Source organism: Mobula birostris, chromosome 1 (assembly GCF_030028105.1).
Source record: "Mobula birostris isolate sMobBir1 chromosome 1, sMobBir1.hap1, whole genome shotgun sequence".
Lineage (NCBI taxonomy): Eukaryota > Metazoa > Chordata > Chondrichthyes > Myliobatiformes > Myliobatidae > Mobula > Mobula birostris.
Genome location: NC_092370.1, coordinates 2,323,644 through 2,348,800, shown reverse-complemented (window position 1 = coordinate 2,348,800; position 25,157 = coordinate 2,323,644). Strand labels below are relative to the sequence as shown.

General features: G+C 40.6%; 1 protein-coding gene across 11 annotated transcripts in view; it reads left to right on the top strand.

Moving 5' to 3' along the window:
* Positions 1 to 25,157, top strand: part of LOC140194236 (UDP-N-acetylglucosamine transporter TMEM241 homolog) — a 214,513-nt gene that overhangs the window by 116,683 nt on the left and 72,673 nt on the right. For 2 of the 11 annotated variants that reach the window (XM_072251704.1, XM_072251703.1), the window contains exons 12-13: positions 15,692 to 15,761; positions 21,009 to 21,113. In XM_072251704.1, the coding sequence (XP_072107805.1) occupies positions 15,692 to 15,761; positions 21,009 to 21,113 (175 nt within the window). Of the gene's footprint in view, positions 1 to 15,691; positions 15,762 to 18,336; positions 19,274 to 21,008; positions 21,114 to 25,157 lie in introns of those variants that run through there. The other 9 variants (XR_011885167.1, XR_011885163.1, XM_072251709.1 and 6 more) reach the window with 8 other exon arrangements.

Genomic DNA, 25,157 nt, shown 5'->3' with positions numbered 1-25,157 from the left:
TAGTGAAGACAGAAGCAAAGTAATTATTCAATTGGTCTGCCATGTCCTTGCTCCCCATAATCAATTCACCTGTTTCTGTCTGTAGGGGACCTACATTTGTCTTAACCAATCTTTTTCTTTTCACATATCTATAAAAGCTTTTACAGTCAGTTTTTATGTTCCCTGCCAGTTTTCTCTCACAATCTTTTTTCCCCTTCCTAATTAAGCCCTTTGTCCTCCTCTGCTGAACTCTGAATTTCTCCCAGTCCTCAGGTGAGCCACTTTTTCTGGCTAATTTGTATGCTTCTTCTTTGGAATTGATACTATCCCTAATTTCCCTTGTCAACCACGGGTGCACTACCTTCCTTGATTTATTCTTTTGCCAAACTGGGGTGAAAAATTGTTGTAGTTCATCCATGCGATCTTTAAATGCTTGCCATTGCATATCCACCGTCAACCCTTTCAGTGTCATTTGCCAGTCTATCTTAGCTAATTCACGTCTCATACCTTCAAAGTTACCCTTCTTTAAGTTCAGAACCTTTGTTTCTGAATTAACTATGTCACTCTCCATCTTAATGAAGAATTCCACCATATTATGGTCACTCTTACCCAAGGGGCCTCTCACGACAAGATTGCTAATTAACCCTTCCTCATTGCTCAATACCCAGTCTAGAATAGCCTGAGGATATAACAGCATTGGTGAAGGTTATTAAAGAGGTACAGAGATGAGGCTGGAACTGAGAACTTTTTATCTGTAAGAAAAGTGGTTTGGGATAGGTTTATCTCATTGAGGCAGAGAAAGGATGGTAGGGTGTAGGAACCATGAGTAACAAGAGCATCTAATCCAGATGAAAGGTGACTTGATAGAGGTGTATAATAGGGTAGGAGGCATAGACCAAGTGGATAAAAGAGATAATTCAATGACCCAGAGGTGTGGGATTCCTGTCTTGAAATGTTCTGCCTGAATGCACTGCTTGCTGCATTGTTGGGTTTCCACTGAAGAATGCTGACGTAAGTTGTTCAGGAAAAGTGATCAATCCGATCCATAAGCAAATTCTGTTTGAAATTTGATTTTGAATTCAGAACAGAAAATGCTGGCTGAGTTGGGCATGCCTGTGGAGACTGAAACGCAGCTAACATTTCAGACTCACGCACACAATGCTGGAGGAACTCAGCAGGTCTGGCAACATCTCTGGAGAGGAACAAACACTGGAGTTAGATTCCAAGAGGGGGAATTTCTAGAGTGCCGATGAGATGGCTTTTTAGAGCAGTTCATGATTGAGCCCACCAGGGGATCAGCTATTTTGGATTCAATGCTGTGCAATGAACTGGAATTGATTAAAGAGTTTAAGGTAAAAGAACCCTTAGGGGCAAGTGACCATAATGTAATCGAATTCACCCTGAAATTTGAGAAGAAGCTGAAGTCTGAGGTATCAGCATTACAGTAGAGTAAAGGGAATTACAAAGGCATGAGAGAGGAGTTGACCAGAATTGATTGGGAAAGAACACTGGCGGGGATGATGGCAGAGCAGCAATTGCTGGAATATATTATATTGACTATCCTGTTGGACATAATCTTTATTATAAATTACTATAATTGCACATTTAGACGGAGACGTTACGTAAAAGTTTTTACTCCGCATGTATATGATGGATGTAGAAACATAGAAAACCTACAGCACAATACAGGCCCTTCAGCCCACAAAGTTGTGCTGAACATGTCCTTACCTTAGAAATTACCTTGGGTTACCCACAGCCCTCTTTTTTTGAGCTCCATATACCTGTCCAGGAGTCTCTTAAGAGACCCTATCGTATCTGCCTCCAGTACCGTCACCGGCAGCCTATTCCACGTACTCACCACTCTCTGCATAAAAAACGTACCCCTGACATTTCCTCTGTACCTACTCCCCAGCACCTTAAACCTGTGTCCTCTTGTGGCAACCATTTCAGCCCTGGGAAAAAGCCTCTGACTATCCACACGATCAATCCTTCTCATCATCTTGTACACCTCTATCAGGTCACCTCTCGTCCTCCATTGCTCCAACAAAAAAAGGCCAAGTTCACTCAAACTGTTCTCATAAGGAATGCTCCCCAATCCAGACAACATCCTTATAAATTTCCTCTGCACCCTTTCTATAGTTTCCAGATCCTTCCGATAGTGAGGCGACCAGAACTGAGCACAGTACTCCCAAGTGGGGCCTAACCGGGGTCCTATATAGATGCAACATTACCTCTCGGATCTTAAACTCAATCCCACAATCGATTAAAGCACAGTATGCTTTCTTAACCACAGAGCCAACCTGCGTAGCAGCTTTGAGTATCCTGTGGACTCGGACCCCAAGATCTCTCTAATCCACTATGCTGCCAAGAGTCTTACCGTTAATACGATATTCTGCCATCATATTTGACCTACCAAAATGAACCACCTCACACTTATCAAGGTTGAACTCCATCTGCCACTTCTCAGCCCAGTTTTTCATCCTATCAATGTCCCACTGTAACCTCTGACAGCTCTCCAGACTATCCACAACACCCCCAACCTTTGTGTCATCTGCAAAATTACTAACCCACCCCTCCATTTCTTCATCCAGGTCATTTATAAAAATCACGAAGAGAAGGGGTCCCAGAACAGATCCCTGACGCACACCACTGGTGATCGGCCTCCATGCAGAATATGACCCGTCTATCATCACACTTTGCTTCCTGTGGGCAAGCCAGTTCTGGATTCACAAGGCAATGTCCCCTTGGATCCCATGCCTCCTTATTTTCTCAATAAGCCTTGCATGGGGTACCTTATCAAATGCCTTGCTAAAATCCATATACACTACATCTACTGATCTACTTTCATTAATGTGTTTAGTCTAGTCCTCAAAAAATTCAATCAGGTTCATAAGGCACGACCTGCCTTTGACAAAGCCGTGCTAGCTATTCCTAATCATTTTATGCCTCTCCAAATGTTCATAAGTCCTGCCTCTGAGGATCTTCTCCATCAATTTACCAACCACAGAAGTAAGACTCACTGGTCCATAATTTCCTGGGCTATCTCTACTCCCTTTCAGGATCAGAAACAGGTTTATCATCACTGGCATGTGACATGAAATTTGTTAACTTAGCAGCAGCAGAGAGAGAGAGAAAAAAATAATAATAAATAAAATGAAACATAATAAAACATAAATAATGTATATCAAAAAATGTGAGGTAGTGTCCAAAGCTTCAAAGTCCATTTAGGAATCGGATGGCAGAGGGGAAGAAGCTGTTCCTGAATCGCTGAGTGTGTGCCTTCAGGTTTCTGTACCTCCTACCTGATGGTAACAGTGAGAAAAATGCATGCCCTGGGTGCTGGAGGTTTTTAATCATGGACGCTGCCTTACTGAGACACCGCTTCCTAAAGATGTCCTGGATACTTTGTAGGCTAGTAACAATAAATATTTCTTGAATAGTTCTTGAATAATGGAACAACATCCGCAACCCTCCTATCCTTCAGAACATCTCCTGTCCCCATTGATGATGCAAAGATCATCTCTAGAGGCTTAGCAATCTCCACCCTCACCTCCCACAGTAGCCTAGGGTACATCTCATCCGGTCCTGGTGACTTACCCAACTTGATGCTTTCCAAAATCTCCAGCACACCCTCTTTCTTTACATCTACATGGTCAAACTTTTCTGTCCACTGAAGTCATCCCTACAATCGCCAAGATCCTTTTCCGTACTGAGTACTGAAGCAAAATACTCATTAAGTACCTCTGCTATCTCCTCTGGTTCCATACACACTTTTCCACTGTCACACTTGATTGGTCCTATTCTCTCATGTCTTATCCTCTTGCTCTTCACGTACTTGTAGAATGTCTTGGGTTTTCTCCTAATCCTGTCCAGCAAGGCCTTCTCGTGGCCCCTTCTAGCTTTCCTAATTTCTTTCTTAACCTCCTTCCTGCTAGCCTTATAATCTTCTAGATCTCTATCATTACCTAGTTTTTTGAACCTTTCGTAAGCTCTCCTTTTCTTCTTGACTAGATTTACAACAGCCTTTGTACACCACGGTTCCTGTACCCTGCGATCTTTTCCCTGTCTTATTGGAACATGCCTATGCAGAACTCCACGCAAATATCCCCTGAACGTTTGCCACATTTCTTCCATACATTTCTCTGAGAACATCTGTCCCAATTTATGCTTCCAAGTTCCTGCCTGATAGCTTCATATTTCCCCTTACTGAAATTAAATGCTTTCCTAACTTGTCTGTTCCTATCCCTCTCCAATGCTATGGGATAGGAGATAGAATTGTGATCACTGTCTCCAAAATGTTCTCCCACTGAGACACCCGACCTCTGACCAGGTTCATTTCCCAATACCAAATCAAGTACCGCCTCTCCTCTTGTAGGCTTATCTACATATTGTGTCAAAAACCTTGAACGCACCTAACAAACTCCACCCCATCTTAACCCCTGGCTCTATTATTACACTTTTCCAGAATCTGTCTCCCTATTTGCTCCTTGATGTCCCTGTTACTGTTGGGTGGTCTATAATAAACACCTAGTAGAGTCATTGACCCCTTCCTGTTCCTAACCTCCAGCCACAGAGACTCCGTAGACAATCCCTCCATGACGTCCACCTTTACTGCAGCCGTGACACTATCTCTGATCAACAGTGCCACACCCCCACCTCTTTTGCCTCTCTCCCTGTCCTTTCTGAAACATCTAAAGCCTGGCACTCGAAGTGACCATTCCTGTCCCTAAGCCATTCAAATCTCTGTAATGGCCACAACATCATAGCTCCAAGTACTGATCCACACTCTAAGCTCATTGGCTTTGTTCATAATACTCCTTGCATTAAAATAGACACATCTCAAACCATCGGTCTGAGCGTGTCCCTTCTCTATCACCTGCCTATCCTCCTTCTTGCATTGTCTCCAAACTTTCTCTATTTGTGAGCCAACTGCCTCTTCCTCCATCTCTTCAGTTCAGTTCCCACCTCCCAGTAGTCCTAGTTTAAACTCTCCCCAATAGCCTTAGCAAACCTCCCCACCAGGATATTGGTCCCCCTGGGATTCAAGTGCAACCCGTCCTTTTTATACAGGTCACTCCTGCCCCAAGAGAGGTCGCAATGATCCAGAAATCTGAATCCCTGTCCCAATCCCTCATTTATCCTCCACCTCACTCTATTCTTGTAGTCACTGTCATGTGGCACAGGCAGTAATCCCGAGATTACTATCTTTGTCGTCCTGCTTCTCAACTTCCTTCCTAACTCCCTGTAGTCTGCTTTCAAGACCTCCTCCTTTTTCCTGCCCATATTGGTACCAATATGTACCACGACCCCTGGCTGTTCTCCTTCCCACTTCAGGATATCGTGGACGCGATCAGAAAAATCCCGAACCCTGGCACCTGGGAGGGAAACTACCATCCGTACTTCTTTCCTGTATCCACAGAATCGCTTGTGACCCCATAACTATAGAGTCCCCTATCACTGCTGCCATCCTCTTCCTTTCCCTACCCTTCTGACAGGGCCAGACTGTGTGCCACTGTTGCTTCCCTCAGGTAGGCTGTCCACTCCCTCAAGCAGGAGTACTTATTGTCAAGGGTTACAGCCTCAGGGTGCTCTCTAGCATCTGAACCCTGCCCTTTCCTCTCCTGACTGTTACCCACGTATCTGTCTCATGTAAGTAATAAGGTCAATTGAATGCACTTTGGTTGAAGAAATGAAAGAGTTGACTATTTTCTAAATGGAGAGAAAATACAAAAAACAAAGATGCAAAGGGTCTTGGGAGTCGTTGTGCGGGATTCCCAAAGGTTTATTTGCAAATTGACTCTGTGGTAAGAAATGTTAGCAATCATTTCAAGGGGACTAGAATATCAAAGCAAGGATGTCATGTTGAAGATTTATACATCACTGGTGAGGCCTCACTTAGAGTACTGTGAGTAGTTCTGGGCCCCTTTCCTGGGAAAGGATGTGCTGAAACTGGAAAGGTTTCAAAGGAGGTTCACAAAAATGATTCCAGGATTGAATAGCTTGTCATATGAAGAGTGTTTGATGGCTCTGGGCCTGTATTCAGTAGAATTCAGAATAATGAGGCGTGACCTCATTTTGAGGGAAGAGAAGTGAGAGCAGTTACTATTAGAAGGGAGAAGGTGCTCAAAAAGCTGAAAGACATAAGGGTACATAAGTCACCCGGACCAGATGAACTGCTCCCTAGGGTTCTGAAAGAGTTAGTAGTAGGAATTGTGGAGGTATTAGTAATGATCTTTCAAGAATCATTGGACTCTGGTGTGCCGCCAGGGCACTGGAAAATTGCAAATGTCACTCCACTCTTCAAAAAGGAGGAAGGCATCAAAAAGGAAATTACACACTAGTTAGCCTGACCTCAGTGGTTGGGAAGATGTTGGAGTCAATTGTTAAGGATGAGGTTATGGAGTACTTGGTGACACAGGACAAGATAGGACAAAGTCAGCATGGTTTCCTTAAGGGAAAGCCTTGTCTGACGAACCTGTTGGAGTTCTTTGAGGAGATTACAAGTAGGATAGATAAAGAGGATGTAGTGGATGTTGTATATTTGGACTTTCAGAAGGCCTTTGACAGGTTGCCCCACATGAAGCTACTTACCAAGTTAAGAGCCCATGGTATTACAGGAAAGTTGCTAACATGGTTAGAGCATTGGCTAATTGGTAGGAGGCAGCAAGTGGGAATAAAAGGATCCTTTTCTGGTTGCTGCCAGTGACTTGTTGTGTTCTGCAGTGATTAGTGTTGGGACAGCTTAGTTTATGCTATGTATCAATGATTTAGATGATGGAATAGAGGATTTTGTTGACAAGTTTGTAGGTGATTTGAAGATTGGTGGAGGAAACAGATAGGCTGCAGAAGGATTTAGACAGATTAGGACAATGGGCAAGAGAGTGGCAAATGAAATATTGTGTTGGAAAATGCATGGTCATGCACTTTGGTAGTAGAAATAAATGATTCCTGAAAGATTATAACAAGTACTTTCTCTTCAGCAACCTATTTCAGAACTGGGATGTAGTCCATCTGGTCCATTTGACCTTTTCCACCTTAATACCTTTCAGTCTGCCTAGCACTTTTTCCCTTGTAATAGCAACGGCACTCACACCTACCGCCTTACACTCTTGGACCTTCGACATACTGCTTGTGTCTTCCACAGCGAAGACAGATGCAAAGTACCTATTAGTTCAACTGCAATTTCTTTGACCCCCATTACTACCTCACCAGCATCATTTTCCAGTGGTCCAATATCAACTCTCACCTCCCTTTTACTCTTCATATAATTGATTGAAGTTTTTGTATCCCATTTTATATTATTGACTAATTTCACCTCATATTTCATTTTTTCCCTTGATTTTAAGAACTTCCCAATCATCCAACTTCCCATGACTTTTGTTTCATTATATGCCCTTTCCTTGGCTTTTATGCAGTCTCCTTAACTTCCCTTGTTAGCCATGGTTGCCTACCTCTGCCAGTTCAGAACAACGTTTTCTGTGGGTCTTGTGAACTAGTTTGACAAACTTCAGCCACCTCTGCGTTGCCATCATCCCCACCAGTATTCCCCTCCAATTCACTTGTGCAAGTTACTTTCTCACGCCTCTGTAATTCCCTTTATTCCATTGTTACTTTATTACTGATACGTCTGATTTGTATTTCTCCCTCCCAAATTGCAGTATGGATTCAATCTTATTATGATCACTGCTTCCTAAGGCTCCTTTTCCTAAGCTCCCTAATAAGATCTGGGTTATTACACAACACACAGTCTATGATAGCATTTCCCTGAATAGGCTCAAGCACAAGCTGCTCGAAAAAGCTATCTTGGAGGCATTCAACAAATTCCATCTCTTGCAATCTGACACCAACCTGATTTTCCCAATCCCCTTGTATATTGAAATACATATTAGAGTTGTGACTTTACCATTATTACAAGCCTTTTCCAGCTCTCTTTGCAATCTCAACCCCATATCTTGGCTACTATTTGGAGGCATACCATAATAACTTTTTTACCCTTGCAGTTTCTTATCTCCTCCCACAAAGATTCAACATCCTTTGACCCTATGTCACCTCTTTCTAAAGATGTAATTCCATCTCTTTCCAACAGAGCCACACTGCCACCTGTGCCTTCCTGCCTGTCCTTTCAATACAAAGTAAATCCTTTGATATTAAGTTCCCAATAATGACTTTCTTTCAGCCATGATTCAGTGATGCCCACACTTGTCATTCCGACCGATCTCTAATTGTTCTATGAGTTTATCCACCTTATTCTGAATGCTATGTGCACTTAAATCCAGCATCTTCAGTCCTGCATTCTTCAGCCTTTTTTAAATTTTGCCTCTGTGGTAGAATTTAACTCCTTGCACTATCTGCATTTGTACCCAGTCATTGGCTTGTGCTTCCTTATATTCATATTAAACCCATCATCTACTTGTAAACCTGCTGGCTCATCCTCAGCTCTATCATACTTGTTCCCATCTTCCTGCCATGTTAGTTTAAGCCAATCCCAACAGCTCTAGTAAACTAGCCCGCAAAGATATTGGCCCCCGTCGGATTCAAGTGCAACCTGTCCCTTTTGTACTGGTCACACATGCCCCAGAAGAGATCCCAAATATCCAGAAATCTGAATACCTGCCCCCTGCTCCAGTTCTAGCCACACATCCATCTGGCACCTCATTCTATTCCTATCCTCACTGTCATGTGGCACAGGCAGCAATCCCAAGATTACTACCTCTGAGGTACTGCTTCTCAACTTCCTTCCTAACTCTCTGTATTCTGTTTTCAAGACCTCCTTCCTTTTTCTACTTATGTCATAGGTACCAATATTTACCACGACTTCTAGCTGCTCACCCTCCCTTTTCAATAGATTGATAGATTCTTGATTGATCAGGACTCGATGGACCAAATAGCCCAATTATGCTTCTATATCTTATGATATTATGCTTCTATATCTTCTAGTCTCACACAACCTCAATTGAAAAAGCCTGCTTGCACTTACTCCATCTATACACTTCATAATTTTGTATACCTCTATCAAAACTCCCCTCAAGCTTCTTTGTTCTAAGGAATTCTTGACTGGTCAGGATATGGAGGGATACGGGAATGAGGCATGATATTGGGCTGAGAAGGAAATTGGATTAGCCACGATGAAGTGGCAGAGCAGACTTGACGGACCAAATGGCCTAATTTTGCTCCTATATCTTACGGTCTTATGCTCTCTTTCACTGCTGCTATCAGAAAGGAAGCACAGAAGTCTCAGGACTAACACCACCAGGTTCAGAAATAGTTATTACCCCTCAACCATCATCCAAAGGGTGGGGGCGTCACGTGATGACATGGGATTGAGACGTGTAAATCCAGCTCTCCCGCAACAAATCAGTAAAGTACCGTTTAAACAAAACAAAGTTAATAAATATTTTCTGAAAACTATTTATAAACTTTGTAAGACTACTTTATGATATGCCTCCTAAACCGCAACAAAAGAAGTCTGCTGTTGCGAAGCAGCCGCGAGAGGGGAAGAAAAAAGGGCCTACTGCAATGATGGAGCCTCGGACTCAGGTTGGATCTCCTTCGGTAGAACAGGGAACAATGGCGGTGGTAACAGGTTCTTCGAAGAAGACACTGGAAATGCGCATGCGCAAAGAAGAGCGCATGCGCAAATCGACACAACGCAAACTACAAGAACCGACAGCCACTACAATTGAAAATGACTCAGAGTCAGAATTGGATTCTGCAGAGAACACAGATGATGAAGAAGAGGAGGAAGAATTGGAAGCGATTGGAAGTAAAGGAGATGATAGAGACATAAGAGAGGCTATATTGCAATTAATGGCTGAACTAAGAAAAGTAAGGGAAGAGCTTAGGGATACGAAGATGTGCTATAATAAAGTTATGGAAAGACAGGACAAAATGGATAAGAAGCTTCAAAAGATGGAAAGAGCAATGGGGCATATGAATGATAAGAGTGGAAAAAACAGAAAATGATCTGCTTGTCTGGAACTCGGAAAGAAATCGACTCTTGGAGAAAGTGGACATGTTGGAAAATTTCAGTAGACGTAATAATATTAAAATTGTTGGTCTTAAAGAAGGTACGGAGGGAGAAAAACCAATAGAATTTTTTCAAAAATGGATCCCGGATGTTTTGCAAATAGAAGAGGAGGTTCGACCAATTGAAATTGAGCAGGCACATAGAGCTCTACGACCAAAACCAAAAGATGACCAATATCCACGATCGATTTTAATAAAATTCTTAAGATTTCAAGACAAGGAAAGGATTCTACAGGCAGCTGCTCGAGCTGCCAAGGATAGAAAAGGGCCATTGATAATTAAAGGGAACAAAGTTTTTTTCTACCCTGGTATAAGTTATGAACTTTTGAAGAGAAGGAAGAAATTTAATCCAGTGAAAAAAACCCTATGGGATTATGGTTATCAATTTACACTGCGTTATCCTGCAACCTTGAAGATTTTTTTGCCTGGTGGAGAAAAAAATTTTTTTGATGACTACCAGAAAGCAGAGCAGTTTGTGTGAGATTCTCTGAGTATTCACCAGATATAAGAACAAACCCAGGGGAGCGAGATAGATTGAAGATGAAGATTGGGTTAAAGAATGGACTTGTTGGATTTTTGAAGCTGGATGAATGTATAAATATATCATTAATTATACGAGGGGGGTAAGAAAGGTTAAAACTGGAGGAATATTAGTTGGGAATAGTAACATTAATTTTGCCTATATATATATTTTTTTTTGTTGCGGGGGAGCTGGAAGAAGCACTGATCGATTGCTACGCTAATCATGTGTGCAAGCGTGGCTTTTGCCACGACCCGTAAAATGGAGGGGGGTAGTGTTGTGTATCTTTTCATTCACAACATTAGTTGGGGGGGTATTTTGTTTTTTCTTTTTTTGTATTCTTTCTATCTTTTCTTTTTGCCTGGAAGGTTGGGAGGGAAACCCATAGCAACATGGTGAAGTTTAAAGAGATTCCCCAAGGAACTATGAGAGTTGAGAAGATAAGTAATGTTTTAGATTGGAGTAACTTTGTTAAGAATAATGACTAATTTATTGAATTTTTTGAGTTTTAATGTTAATGGGCTTAATGGACCAGTGAAAAGAAAAAGAATCTTAACACATATTAAAAAAATGAAGATAGATTTAGCTTTTTTACAGGAAACGCACCTAACAGAAACAGAACATCAGAAACTAAAGAGAGATTGGGTGGGTAGTGTTGTTGCGGCTTCATTTAATTCAAAAGCGAGGGGAGTAGCAATTTTGATCAATAAAACATTACCAATTAGAATACAAAATGTAATAACTGATTCTGCGGGGAGATATGTGATTATACATTGTCAACTTTTTTCTGAATTATGGACTTTTATGAATATTTATGCACCAAACAAAAATGATGCAAAATTCATACAAGAAGCTTTTCTGAATTTGGCGGATGCACATGAAAAAATATTAATTGGAGGAGACTTTAATTTTTGCTTAGACCCAGTCTTAGATAGATCAACCAAGGCTGTTATAAAATCGAAGGTAGTAAATTTAACTTTATCATTGATGAAGGATTTAAATTTGATTGATATATGGAGAAGAATCAATCCTAAAGAAAGAGACTATTTGTTCTATTCCCATAGACATAAAACTTACTCAAGGATAGATTTGTTTCTATTATCAATGCATATTCAACACAGTGAAAAATATGGAATATAAAGCAAGAATATTATCAGATCATTCCCCTTTATTAATGACAATAATAATGGCTGATAAGGAAGAAGTGGCTTATAGATGGAGGTTTAATTCAACATTATTAAAACGTCAAGATTTCTGTGATTTTATGAAAAAGCAGATTCAATTTTTTTTGGATACAAATTTTCATTCAGTGGATGATAAATTTATATTATGGGATGTGATGAAAGCATATCTTAGGGGCCAGATAATAAGTTATACGTCTAAAATTAAGAAAGAATATATGGCAGAACTAGATCAATTGGAAAAAGAGATTACAAAAATAGAAAAAGAATCTCAAAGATATATGTCAGAAGAAAAACGAAGACAACTTGTCAATAAGAAGTTACAATATAATACGCTTCAGACATATAGAACGGAAAAAGCAATTATAAGAACTAAACAAAGGTATTATGAGTTAGGTGAGAGAGCACATAAAATTCTTGCCTGGCAGTTGAAAACAGAACAAGCTTCTAAAACAATAAATGCAATTAGAACAAGGGCAAATAAAATACCTTATAAACCTCTTGAAATAAATGAAACTTCTAAAAATTTCTATTCTGAATTATATCAATCAGAATCCCAAAATGATGTTAATGAGATAGAAAGGTTTTTATCACAAATTTCTCTTCCAAAATTGAATTTGGAAGAACAGAAGGGATTAGATATGCCTTTTACATTAAAAGAAGTGGAAGAAGCTTTAGGATCACTCCAAAGTAATAAATCTCCAGGAGAAGATGGTTTTCCACCTGAATTTTAGAAAAAATTTAAAGATTTATTATTTCCTCTTCTTATGGAACTAATACGTCAAGCAGAAAAAATACATAAACTTCCAGAATCTTTTTCAACAGCGATTGTAATAGTATTGCCAAAAAAAGACAGAGACCCTATGAAACCAACATCATATAGGCCTATTTCTTTATTGAATACGGATTATAAAATAATAGCAAAAATTTTATCGAATAGATTATCTAAATATTTACCAAAATTAATACATATGGATCAAACAGGATTTATTAAAAATAGACAATTGGCAGATAATGTAACCCGGCTACTCAGTATAATTCATTTGGCACAAAAAAGGGATGAGAAGAGTATAGTAGTAGCTTTGGATGCAGAAAAAGCATTTGATAGATTAGAATGGGATTTTTTACTTAAAGTATTAGAAAAATATGGGTTAGGAACATCTTTTATAAATTGGATTAAAACTTTAAATTCTAACCCTAAAGCTAAAGTAGTGACAAATTCTCAAATTTCAACACCATTCCAGTTAAAAAGGTCAACTAGACAAGGTTGTCCATTATCACCTGCTTTATTTGTACTGGCGATAGAGCCATTAGCAGAACTAATCAGAATTGATCCAGATATTATGGGTTTTAGAGTTAATCAGGAGGTATATAAAATTAATCTTTTTGCCGATGATGTTTTGATCTATTTAACAAACCCACAACATTCGTTACATAAATTATCTTCTAGATTGGATGAATATGGGAAGGTATCAGGTTACAAAATAAATTGGGATAAAAGTGAAATTTTACCTCTTACTAAAGGAAACTATAGTCAATGTCGATTAGTAACCCAATTTAGATGGCTGGTAAATGGTGTAAAGTATTTAGGTATAAGACTTGATAATGATGTAAAGAATTTATATAAATTTAATTATTTACCACTGTTGAAAAAAATTCAAGAAGATGTTGACAAATGGATGATACTACCAATAACATTAGTAGGTAGAGTCAATGTTGTAAAAATGAATATATTTCCTAGATTACGGTATTTGTTTCAAACATTACCAATACAATTGCCACAGAAATTTTTTCAAGAGTTAAATAAATGTGTGAGAAAATTTCTTTGGAAAGGTAAAATGTCAAAAATATCATTGGAAAAATTGACATGTAAATTTGGGTTAGGAGGGTTACAACTTCCAAACTTTAAAAACTATTATAAAGCAAATCAACTTAGATTTATTGCATCTTTCTTCGATGATCAAAAACCAGCATGGATTAAAATAGAACTAGATAAGATAGGAGAAAATAGACCTGAAGATTTTATATATAAATGGGAATAAAAGGGCTTACTTAAAAGGTAAGCTGGGTCAGACAATGTTTTTGCCAAAACCTAATGAAATTGAAATTTTAATTCAAAAAGGGAAAATTAAAAAATTTATTTCTTGTATGTATAATTTGATTCAAGAACAGACAATTAAACAAGGAACCCATAAGTCAAAGCAAAAATGGGAAACAGATTTGAATATTAATATTGATGAAACAAATTGGTCAAGACTCTGTCTTGACAGTATGACAAATACAATAAATGTTCGACTTAGATTAGTACAATATAATTTTTTACACCAATTATATATTACACCACAAAAAATAAATAGATTAAATTCAAATCTATCTGATAAATGCTTTCAGTGTAATCAAGAAATTGATACTTTTTTACATTCTACTTGGTCTTGTTTTAAAATTCAACCCTTTTGGATAAATTTAAGAGTCTTATTGGAACAAATTACTGGAACTCAACTTCCACATAACCCTGTATTATTTCTATTAGGTGATATTGAAGGGATAAAACCCAAACTTAAATTGAATAAATATCAGAAAGAATTTATAAAAATTGCATTGGCAGTAGCTAAGAAGACTATAGCAGTTACTTGGAAATCTGATTCGTATTTAAGTATGGATCGTTGGAATAATGAAATGGCTAGTTCTATTCCACTCGAAAAAATTACTTACAATTTAAGAGATAAATATGTAACATTTTTGAATATTTGGCGCCCTTATTTACAAAAGATAGGGTGGCATATTTAAGTGCTCCGATAAAGACCTTGGTCCCTTGGGGAAAGTAACAAATAATTATACCAAATTTATTTTGAATCCCATGGAGCATGTGGAAACCTTCCAACACCCAGGCGGTTCTTTTCTTTTTTCTCTCTTTCTTTCTTTTTAGGTAGGACTATATATGGGGGGTGGAGGGTTAAGGGGAGGGGGGAGGGTAGATTTTATCTTTTCATGTATTTTTTTTGAAAACTCAATAAAAATTATATTACAAAAAAAAACCCATCAACCAAAGGGTATAACTTCACCCCATCACTGACATGTTTCCTCAATTTATGATTCACTTTCAAGAACTCTTCATCTCATGTTCTCAATGTTTATTATTATTTATTATTACTTATTTATTATTATTTTGCTGGTTTTTTATTTTGCTTCTTTGTACTTACCATAAATGCCTGTAAGAAAATGAATCACAGGGTTGTATATGGTGACATATATGTACTTCGATAATAAATTAATTTTGAAATTTAAGCTTATTATCTTGCTTCAATTTCACTGTCAGTGAATATCCAAAACACAAGAACAGCAGGTAAAATGTGCAGTACTAATGTAGCTTCATAGTAATAAATAATTGAAGACATTCCATCCTTGGACTCACTTTACACTGCACGCTGTGGGAGCCGTGCTGCCAGGATAATCAAGGACACGACCCACCCAGCCAACACACTTTTTGTCCCTCTTCCCTCTGGGTGAAGGCTCAGGAGCTTGAAGACTCGTACGGCCAGATTTGGGAACAGCTTCTTTCCAACTATGATAAGATTGTTGAACAGATCCTGACCCGGATCTGGGCTGTACCCTCCAAATGTCCGGACCTGCGTCTCGGTTTTTTTGTCCTACCTTACTTTCCATTTTCTATTTATGATTTATAATTTAAATTTTTAATATTTACTATCAATTTGTAATCTAGGGAGCAGTAAGTGCAGAATCAATTATCGTTATGATGATTGTACATTCTAGTATCAATTGTTTGGTGACAATAAAGTATAAAGTATGAAGTATTCATGTTCCATATTTTGAATAATTGTTTTTTCTTTCTACAAAGACAAAAATAAAAGCCTCATCCAGAATGTGTTTTGTTGATACATTTTGTTAAGAGATTGAACTGGAAACCATCTCAAAACCTCAAACTCTAATGGACTATTTTGATAAAGTTTTCTTTTTCTGATTCCAGGTGATGCATTTGATGTCCTAACGTTTCCATTCTTCACCTCTTACAGATTTCATAGTGGTTGTTGTGCCAGGTAATGAAATGGTTCTGTCTTCCTCACTCAACATAGACACATTGGTTCCTTCATAAGTAATATTCTCAAAGAGCTGGATCAATGTTCGTAAGCACTGTTCTATTTATGAATGTGAAAGCCAATGACTTCACTGCATACTGTGGATATTCATTAGGAAAACTATTTCAGATATTTTAATTGTGGCCTTTCCTGTTTCCAGTGAAACTCTGTTACAAAAATGATTCATAAAGTTTAAAGTTGACCTTGTAGCCTTTTATGAAAACAAGAGATTCTGTTGATGCTAGAAACCCAGGCAAAAAAACAAACTGCTGGAGTATCTCTGCAGCTCAGGCAGCGTCTAAGAAAAGCAATAAAAGAGTTGATGTTTTGTGCCAAGACCTTTCATCGTTCTGTTCCTAATTCTGTTCCTACGTCTTATGGTCTTATCATTCTGGAGCGTATTGAGTCCCAGAAGAAAAAGAATTTCAGGATGTATATTGTATACATTTCTCTGACATTAAATGTACGTATTTTGATATATTTAATTTTCCTTGTATTGTAAACAGATGTGAAATACTCTGTATGGCAAACATGAATAACTTATAATTAGAGTAAAAGTCTATAGATGTCAGCACTCTTCAATTGCATTGGAATGAATAATATAAATAAATTAAAATAATCTGAATCATAAGGCCAGTGAAATGCAGTTAAACTGACAGTCAATGCCATTCTTGTAGAAAGTAAATTTATTATCAAGGTACACCTATGTCACCATATACAATGCTGAGATTCATTTTCTTGCAGGAATTCACAACTAATACAAAGAAACCCAATATATCATTAAAACATAGAAACATAGAAAATAGGTGCAGGGGTAGGCCATTCGGCCCTTTGAGCCTGCACCACCATTTATTATGATCATGGCTGATCATCCAACTCAGAACCCTGCACCAGCCTTCCCTCCATACCCCCTGACCCCCGTAGCCACAAGGGCCATATCTAACTCCCTCTTAAATATAGCCAATGAACTGGCCTCAACTGTTTCCTGTGGCAGAGAATTCCACAGATTCACCACTCTCTGTGTGAAGAAGTTTTTCCTCATCTCGGTCCTAAAAGGCTTCCCCTTTATCCTCAAACTGTGACCCCTCGTTCTGGAAAACTCCATACAAAGATTGATAAATAACCAATGTACAAGAGAAGATGGACAGTACAAATACAAAAAGCAACATAACAAATAATTAATACTGAGAACGTGAGTTGTAGAGCCTTTGAAAGTGAGTCTGTAAGATATAGGAACAGAATTAGACCATTCAGCCCATCGAGTCTTGATCTGCCATTCCATCATGGCTGATTTATTATCCCTCTCAACACCATTCTCCTGTCTTCTCCTTGTAACCTTTGACACTCTGACTAATCAAGATCTTATCAGCCTCTGTAAATGTACCCAATGACTTGACCTCCGCCACTGTCTGTGGCAATGAATTCCACAGATCCACCACCCTCTGCAAAGGTGAGGAGGTTCTGCAGAGAGATTTTAGAGAGTTAGGGAGAAAGCTGAGATGTGGGACCTCCAGAGTAGTAACCTCTGGATTGCTGCCTGTGCCACGTGTCAGTGGGGGTAAGAGTGGGATGATTTGGCAGATGAAAGCGTGGCTGAGCAACTGTGCAAGACGCAGGGGTTCAGGTTTCTCGATCATTGGGATTTCTTCTGGGGAATGTATGATGTGTACACAAGGGGGAACAATATCCTTTCGAATAGGTTTGCTAGAGCTGTTGGGGAGGGTTTCAGCTAATTCGGCAGAGAGATGGGAATGGGAGTGATCAAGCTGAGGATGGGGTAGGTGGTTTACAAACAGAAGCAGTGTGTAGTGAAACTGGTAGCAAGGAGGGGCTGATGGTAGGGTAAAACTGCGGTCAACAGGATGAGTTACAATGTAAAAGGCAGGCAAAATCAAAAAGGGTGAATACAGGACTGAAGGTGTTATATTTGAATGCACGCAGTATACAGAATATGGCAGATGAACTTGTAACACAGTTATAGTTTGGTATGTATGACTTTGTGAGCTTCACTGAATCGTGGCTGAAAGAAGTTTATAGCTGGGAGCTTAACATCCAAGAGTTCTTTCCCTTTCATTTCCAGAATCATTCTTGTGAACCTCCTATGGACACTCTAATGGCACCATATCTTTTATTCAATAAGTGGCCCAAAACTGCTCAGAATACTCCCAAGGGCAATCTGACTTTAAAAGCCATAGATCATCTATTGTGTATTGCTGTTTTCTGAACTTATGTGGTAATTGTTTGGAAAGCATTGATCGGTGTTTTGTTTAATCTGTGCATGTTCCTTGTTTGCCCCTTTGTATCAGTGTCAGATATTTGTTATAACTGTCCAATTAGTCTCACTCCTTGGCCTATCCCCTTAGCCCTACAATTCTTTATCCTTTCAACAATTCATTCTATTCCTCTGATATTTTCTGTTGAGTCAGCCTGTGTATTACAAATTAAAATCACAGTGTATTCAAAGCAATTCCTCATGTCACAGATTTTTTTTTTGTTAATCCAGGTACTGATCATTCTTTCTTTTTTTCTTGTTCAGAATTGTTTCATTCTTTCAATTTCTCCCTTTTTAATCCAACGAAACCATTTGTGATTATCAACACCACCAACATTTCCCACTAACACTTCCCTGCTCCATCAGGAAGGCAAAATGGGAGCATTCTCAGAGAATTCACTGCCACTTCTGCGATACCAGAGACATGAGGTGCATGTGGCAGGGATGCAGACTACAAGTCTACCCTACATATCAGCGACCAGGATGCTTCACTCCCTGAGATGCTGAATGTCTTCTACGGCCGGTTTGATGCGCCGAGCAAAGTGCTGGTGAGGAAGGCACCCCTCTCCCCAGGGGAGCAGTCACTCCGTCTGGATGAACTGAGGTGAGGTAGACCCTGGCCAGAGTCAACCCACGCGGAGCTGTGGGGTCCCGTGTTGCTTGAATTTCCAGCATCTGCAGATGTTCTCGTGTGGGCCCGACAATACACGGGTTGGGTTCTGAAAGTCTGCACAGCCCAGCTGACGAATATATTCAACAACTCTCTGGAACAGTCCTCTGACTCCTCAGTTTTCAAGGAGGCAACCATCATTCCACTGCCAAAGAGGGTGTCAGTAAATGACTAAATGGCTTTCATCTGGTGGCATTAACATCAATCATTATGAAATGCTTTGAGCAGCTGGTCATGGAGCACATTAAAGCTTTTCTTCTGGCTACACTGGACCCTTTCCAGCTCGCTCATCACTCAAATCGATCCATTAGTGATGCAATAGCCTCTGCCCTCCACTCTGTCCAGTCCCACCTGCAAAATGGGGTCTCATATGTTAGACTGCTTTTGTCCATTTCAGTTTGGCATTCAACACCTTCGTACCCCAGAAGCTGGTGGGGAACCTGTTGTTGCTGGGTCTCAACATCTGCTCTGCAGCTGGATACTGGACTCGTTAACGGTGAGGCCACAGTCAGTCCGTGTGGGCAGCAATGTCTTTTGTCCCATTACGCTGAGCACTGGTGCTCCCCAAGGCTGTGAGCTCAGCTCACTGCTGTTCACACTGCTGACACACGACTGTGACTCAGGACCCAGCTCAAACCGTGTCATCAGTTTGTGGCCGACGCGACAGTGGTCGGCCTTATCAGGAACGATGACGAGATGGAGTATAGAGAGGAAGTGGAGCGGCTGCTGGATTGGCATGAGAGGAGCAATGTAAACCTGAACGTGGAGAAGATAAAGGAAATCATTGTGGACTTCAGGAAGATGCAGATAAACCATCCCCCTCTGAGAATACATGGGTCCTGTGTAGAGAAAGTTAAGTGCGCCAAGTTCCTGGGAGACACAGCAGCACCTCCACTTCCTAAGATCAAGACAAGCAATGCTCCCCCCCACCATCTTAACTGCGTTTTACAGGAGCACCATTGAGAGTGTTCTGACAAGTTTTATCTCCATCTGGTCTGGGTGCAGTCGAGCATCAGACCAGAAGTCCCTACAAAGGACTGTGAGAACAGCTGAGAGGATCATAGGGGTCTCCCTACCATCCACTGGGGACATTTATCAGGAGTGCTACATAGACAGGGCCCTTAGTATTATTAAGGATCCCACTCATCCATCCAGCATCCTCTTTGACTTTCTACCATCAGGCAGGAGACTACGATGCATAAAAATGCAAACGGTCAGGATGAGAAACAGTTTCTTTCCCCAGGCCATTAGGCTTCTAGTTGAATAATTCAGTTGCTTTATTCAACTGAAATGATGACATTGTATCAGAAGCACATCAAGAAATTGACCAAGACACAACACAGGCATTTACACCAAATATTGTTGTTCGTCCATCGTCGACGTCGATGAGGACCAGATGGTGTTGAGACTAGCGCGTGGTTTGGATTTAAGTGAGGGAGAGTTGCGGAGTGTCAGCCTCACTCTCTCTTCCCAATTCCCATCTGGATCCAGTGGCAAGACGGAGTCGAGACGGCTGGAGATGGGACTAGGGGCAAATATTACACATCAAGTGGCAAGACAGGGTACCAGATGTGGAGGTGCTCAAACGTGCTGGGACAGTCAGTGTAGAGTCGCTCATTACAGCTTCTCAGCTGCGTTGGACTGGTCATGGCACAAGAATGAGTGATGATCATTTACCCAAAGCTGTTTTCTGTGGCGAGCTACATGAAGGAACGAGGAAGCGGGGTGGTCAGAAGCTGCCCTACAAAGATGTGCTCAAGCACCATATGAAGAACACCGACATGAATGTCAACACCTGGGAGAAAGATGCTTTGGACAGAAGAAGTTGGCACTGCATTGTCAAGAAGTCAATCCCAGCTATCGAGGAGAAAAGGTAGAAGAAATGTGAAGCAGGTCATGAACACAGACATTCAGTGCTAGACCAGTCAAATAACAAATGCAACCGATGTGGGAGACAGTATCTAACCAATGTTGTTTTTGTGGCCCATAAACGTGCTTTTCCACCTATCTTCTCCCAGCTTCTCACTTCCCCCCCCCCCACCCATCCAATTTCCCTTCCTCTCGTCTCCTCTATCACATGCCAGCTTCTTCTCTTCCCCCTCATCGCACCTTCTGATCCTGGCATCGTCTTCCTTCTTTTCCAGTCCTGATGAACGGTCTCAGCTCAACATGTTGACTGTTCATTCATTTCTATGGATGCTTCCTGACCTGCTAAGTTGCTACTAATATTTTTTTGTTTCAGGGATAATAACTCTTGCTTTTTCAGATGTTCCACATTAACTGAGGTTTTCCAACTTGCTACCAATCTAGTAAATATTTTCCAGGCAATGAGGTGTGACGATTTTGTCGACTACGATGCTCAGAATTTAAAGTAAGAGTTAATATGTATTTATAAAATGTTTAGCATAGTTTTAGCATAACGTAGTGTTTAGTCTATGACTCTCTGTTCAACTCTATCATAGAAAATTCACAATATTAAAACAACACTCCTGACATTTGTGAATGAACTCAGCCTCGAATGGAACAACTTTTTCATCTGCTATTACATCAATAGGAAATTGTGATCATGAATTTATAACATAATTTTCTTTTTCCTTGCTTCACTTTTTCCAAAGTAAAGCTCACCGAGTGATGTAGGAAGTACTGCAATGTCCAAAAATCATCTGGTGTGATGTTTTTAAATCTATTACCTGAAAACCAGAATTGCTTTAGTTTTAGTTTAGTCGTGTACACCTGATAGAGGTGTATAAGATGATGAGAGGCATTGATCATGTGGATAGTCAGAGGCTTTTTCCCAGGGCTGAAATGGGTAACATGGGAGGGCACAGTTTTAAGGTGCTTGGAGTAAGGTACAGAGGAGATGTCAGGGGTAAGTTTTTTTTACACAGAGTGGTGAGTGCGTGAAATGGGCTGCCGGCAACGGTGGTGGAGGCGGATACGATAGGGTCTTTTAAGAGATTGCTGGACAGGTATATGGGGCTTAGAAAAATAGAGGGCTATGGGTAACCCTAGACAATTTCTAAAGTAAGGACATGTTCAGCACAGCTTTGTGGGCCGAAGGACCTGTATTGTTCAAGGGTTCAAAGGTCAAATTTAATGTCAGAGAAATGTATACAATATATATCCTGAAATGCTTTCTCTTTGCAAAACATCCACGAAAACAGAGAATTGCCTCAAAGAATGAACAACAGTTAAACGTGAGAACCCCAAAGTCCCCCCCCAGCTCCCCCCCTCGCGTGTGAGCGGCAGCGAGGCAACGATCCCCCCTCCCCCCACCGGCAAAAAAACGTGCATCGGTACCATCATTGAGCCCAAGCGTGTGCTAAGCAATAGCAAAGACACAGACCAAAGTTACCCCAAAGGCTTCACATTTCATCCAACAATCGACAAACTAAAGGTTCTCTCTCTCCCTGGCAAGGACAAGGGAGGTTTCCTGCATTTTCGCAGCAAGTGGGAGACATAACAACAACCCGCTGGTTTACGATGTTAAAAGTCCATTTTGTCGCTTTTTTTGAGCTCTGTGTCTGAAGATGGCAAAGACCTTGAGTCTTCAGGCCCAGAGCGAAAGATTTTCTGGCCTCCCCGACAACACGCGAGTCTCCTGCTGTGACACCGACCCTCGATCCGCCCATCTACAGAGCCCCGAGATCATAGGCTTCGGAACGCGATCGAAACTCTCAGGCCAAACCCTTGGCATGTTGAATAATGGCCAGTCGTGGAACCCCGAGAATGGGTCCCATTCCCACAAAGAACTGAAGCCTGCGTGTAACTCCAGGTCAGGGTCTTCAAAAGAATCCTGAAAGGGAAAAATAAAGATATTAAATGTAGAAATAGAGCTGCTTCCAAAGATGCAAGCAAAGGATCCACCGTTAGGCGCCATCGTCCCTCCTAAGCGCCGCCTTCAGATTGTGCTGTAGGCTTTCTATGTTTCTGGGCTGCCACAGTTAGGGTTAGTGAGTTGTGTGCATACTATGTTGGCGCTGGAAGCACTGGAGACACACTTTTAAATGATTTATTTATTTAGAGATACAACACGGTAACAGGCCCTGCTAGCTGGACAAGCCCACTCTGCGTGATTATACCCATGTGATCAAGCCATGCACCTTTGGAATGTGGGAGGAAAACAGAGAGCTGGAAGAAACCCACACAGTTACGAGGAGAATGCACAAGCTCCTGACAGAGAGCAGTGGAATTGAACCCGAGTTGCTGGTGCAGTAACAGCATTACACTGAGCCGTGTGCTACTGTGTGACCCTAGAGAGGAATGGAGAACGTGGCCATCAATCCTGCTGCCTGTCACATGTGAAGCAAGTGCTGTACATTTCAATGTACATGTGAAGCAAACGCTGTAGCATGTGGGCCATTCCCCAGTACAATCCTCGCTGACCTGATTTGACATAAACAATGTATGTTTTGATGTACATGTGACAATTAAAGTTAATCTTTGTAAAATTTTGATTTACATATTGAATAAGCAAGTTTTATTAATCTTGTTTTTCCCTGAAGTCTTGTCGTTTGAAAAGCCAATGCTCCAGCATCTAGCTATACTGAAATCTGGGTTCTCAATCACAGCTTCGTTCAGCTTTCTGCCCAGTATTTCCCTGCAGAGTTAATGCTCCAGTCACCCAGCTTCCTGTCCAGGGCAGCTGCTGCTTGCTTCATCCTCATCCTGCTGCTGCATTGCAATCGTCCCGACAATTGTATATTCAAGGAGAGTAGAGTTCATCTACTTCAAATCTGTAACGGTGGGCAGAGCAAATATCCTCTAACTCCACAAAACCATTTTCTCAACTTCTGTTCCATAGTCACACAATCCATTCATTAAGCAGAGGTATTCCCCTAAAGGCTGCTGCATGTATTGTGGTCTTTTGGAGAGCTGACTGCGTGCTGGCAACTGTGGGAACAAGTCAGCATAAGACAATGAGCAGAATTAGGCCATTCAGCCCATTGAGTCTGCTCTGCCATTCCATTATGACTGATTTATTATCCCTCAACCCTGTTCTCCTGCTTTCTCACCCTTTCCACTGGCCTTTGAATGCAGAGCAGAGGCTTAGACCCTGGCCTGCCCTCTAATTTCCCCCACATCTTTGACCCTAAACAATAACCTAGCCCCTAGCTCCTTTCTCGGTCCCCAAAACCATGCCTATGAAACTAAAAAACCAAGTCTGAGCCACAACCTCAACGAATACTGCAGCTCAATGCCATCTTGTGTTGATTTTTACAGAGAGCATGAGAGAAGTCTTTAGACTCTAGAAAGGAGGATGAAGAGAAATAAATAAAAGTTTTTGAAAAGGTTTTTAAAGATGAAGAGGGGACGACACTCTGGAGAATAGATTCTGAAGAAGGGAGGAGAAGATGGCGAGCGCAGCCCTCTGGTGAAAAATTATATCGTATCTGTTAAATAGGGGCCGTGGACAATTCTGATTTGATGGAGAGGGACATGAAAGCACAGAGGAACATCTGGAGAAATTTCTGAAACGCCCATTCGCTGCAGTCGTTACTGTGCGGTCAGGAATCTTTCGGAGGGTAGGCCTCAAAATCCCCGGCCTTGCCTGCTTTTGGCAACCGAGAAGGAGATCGAATCGTTCGGACAGAGATGCTGCTCAGTACTCGGTGTCGGAGAGCTGATCAGAGCTCGAAGTTTTCGGATGACTCAGAGTCGGATTGTGGTCTGGCATGGCAGGGAGAGTTTTTCTTCCTTCTCCCGTCTGCGTGGGATGTGGGACATTTGAGAAACTTTGAACTTTACTGTGCTCATAGACTTCATCATCAAGTTATGGTATTGTTGCACTGTTGTAACTATATGTTATAATTATGTGGTTTTGTCAGTATTTTCAGTCTTGGTCTGTCCTGTGTTTTGTGATATCACACCGGAGGAATATTGTATCATTTCTTAATGCATGTATTACTAAATGACAATAAAAGAGGACTGCATGTCCTCATAATCATTTTAGATGGAAGTTCCAACCAAATGTACCTTTGGATAAGGGCATCTCCCAGGATGTTCAGCTTCTCTGGATACTTAAATGATAGTTTGACCCAGTGTTTACCCCTGCGCTCCCTCTGTAGCTGTTACACTTTACAGAACATTGGTCAGAATGAAGTGGATAAGACCTAACGGAATCAAAGATGGTGATAATTATCTAAAGGCAATGTCAGTGCTGGGTAAGGTAAATGAGCATTTTATATTGGAATTTTACTCAGGAGAACAGTATTGATAAACTATTAGTTTAATAAATAACCAAGATAGAAGGAATACTGTCCTGTGATTAGGCTAGTGCTAAACGGGTAGGCCAGGAGGGCCTGTCTGCATTGTATCTCTAAATTAAAAAAAAATTTCCTCAATATTTGATGAGAAATTGGAATTGTTAAATTTTGGTTGAGGTCAGTTTTCTGAAGTTCTGTGTATGCCCCAT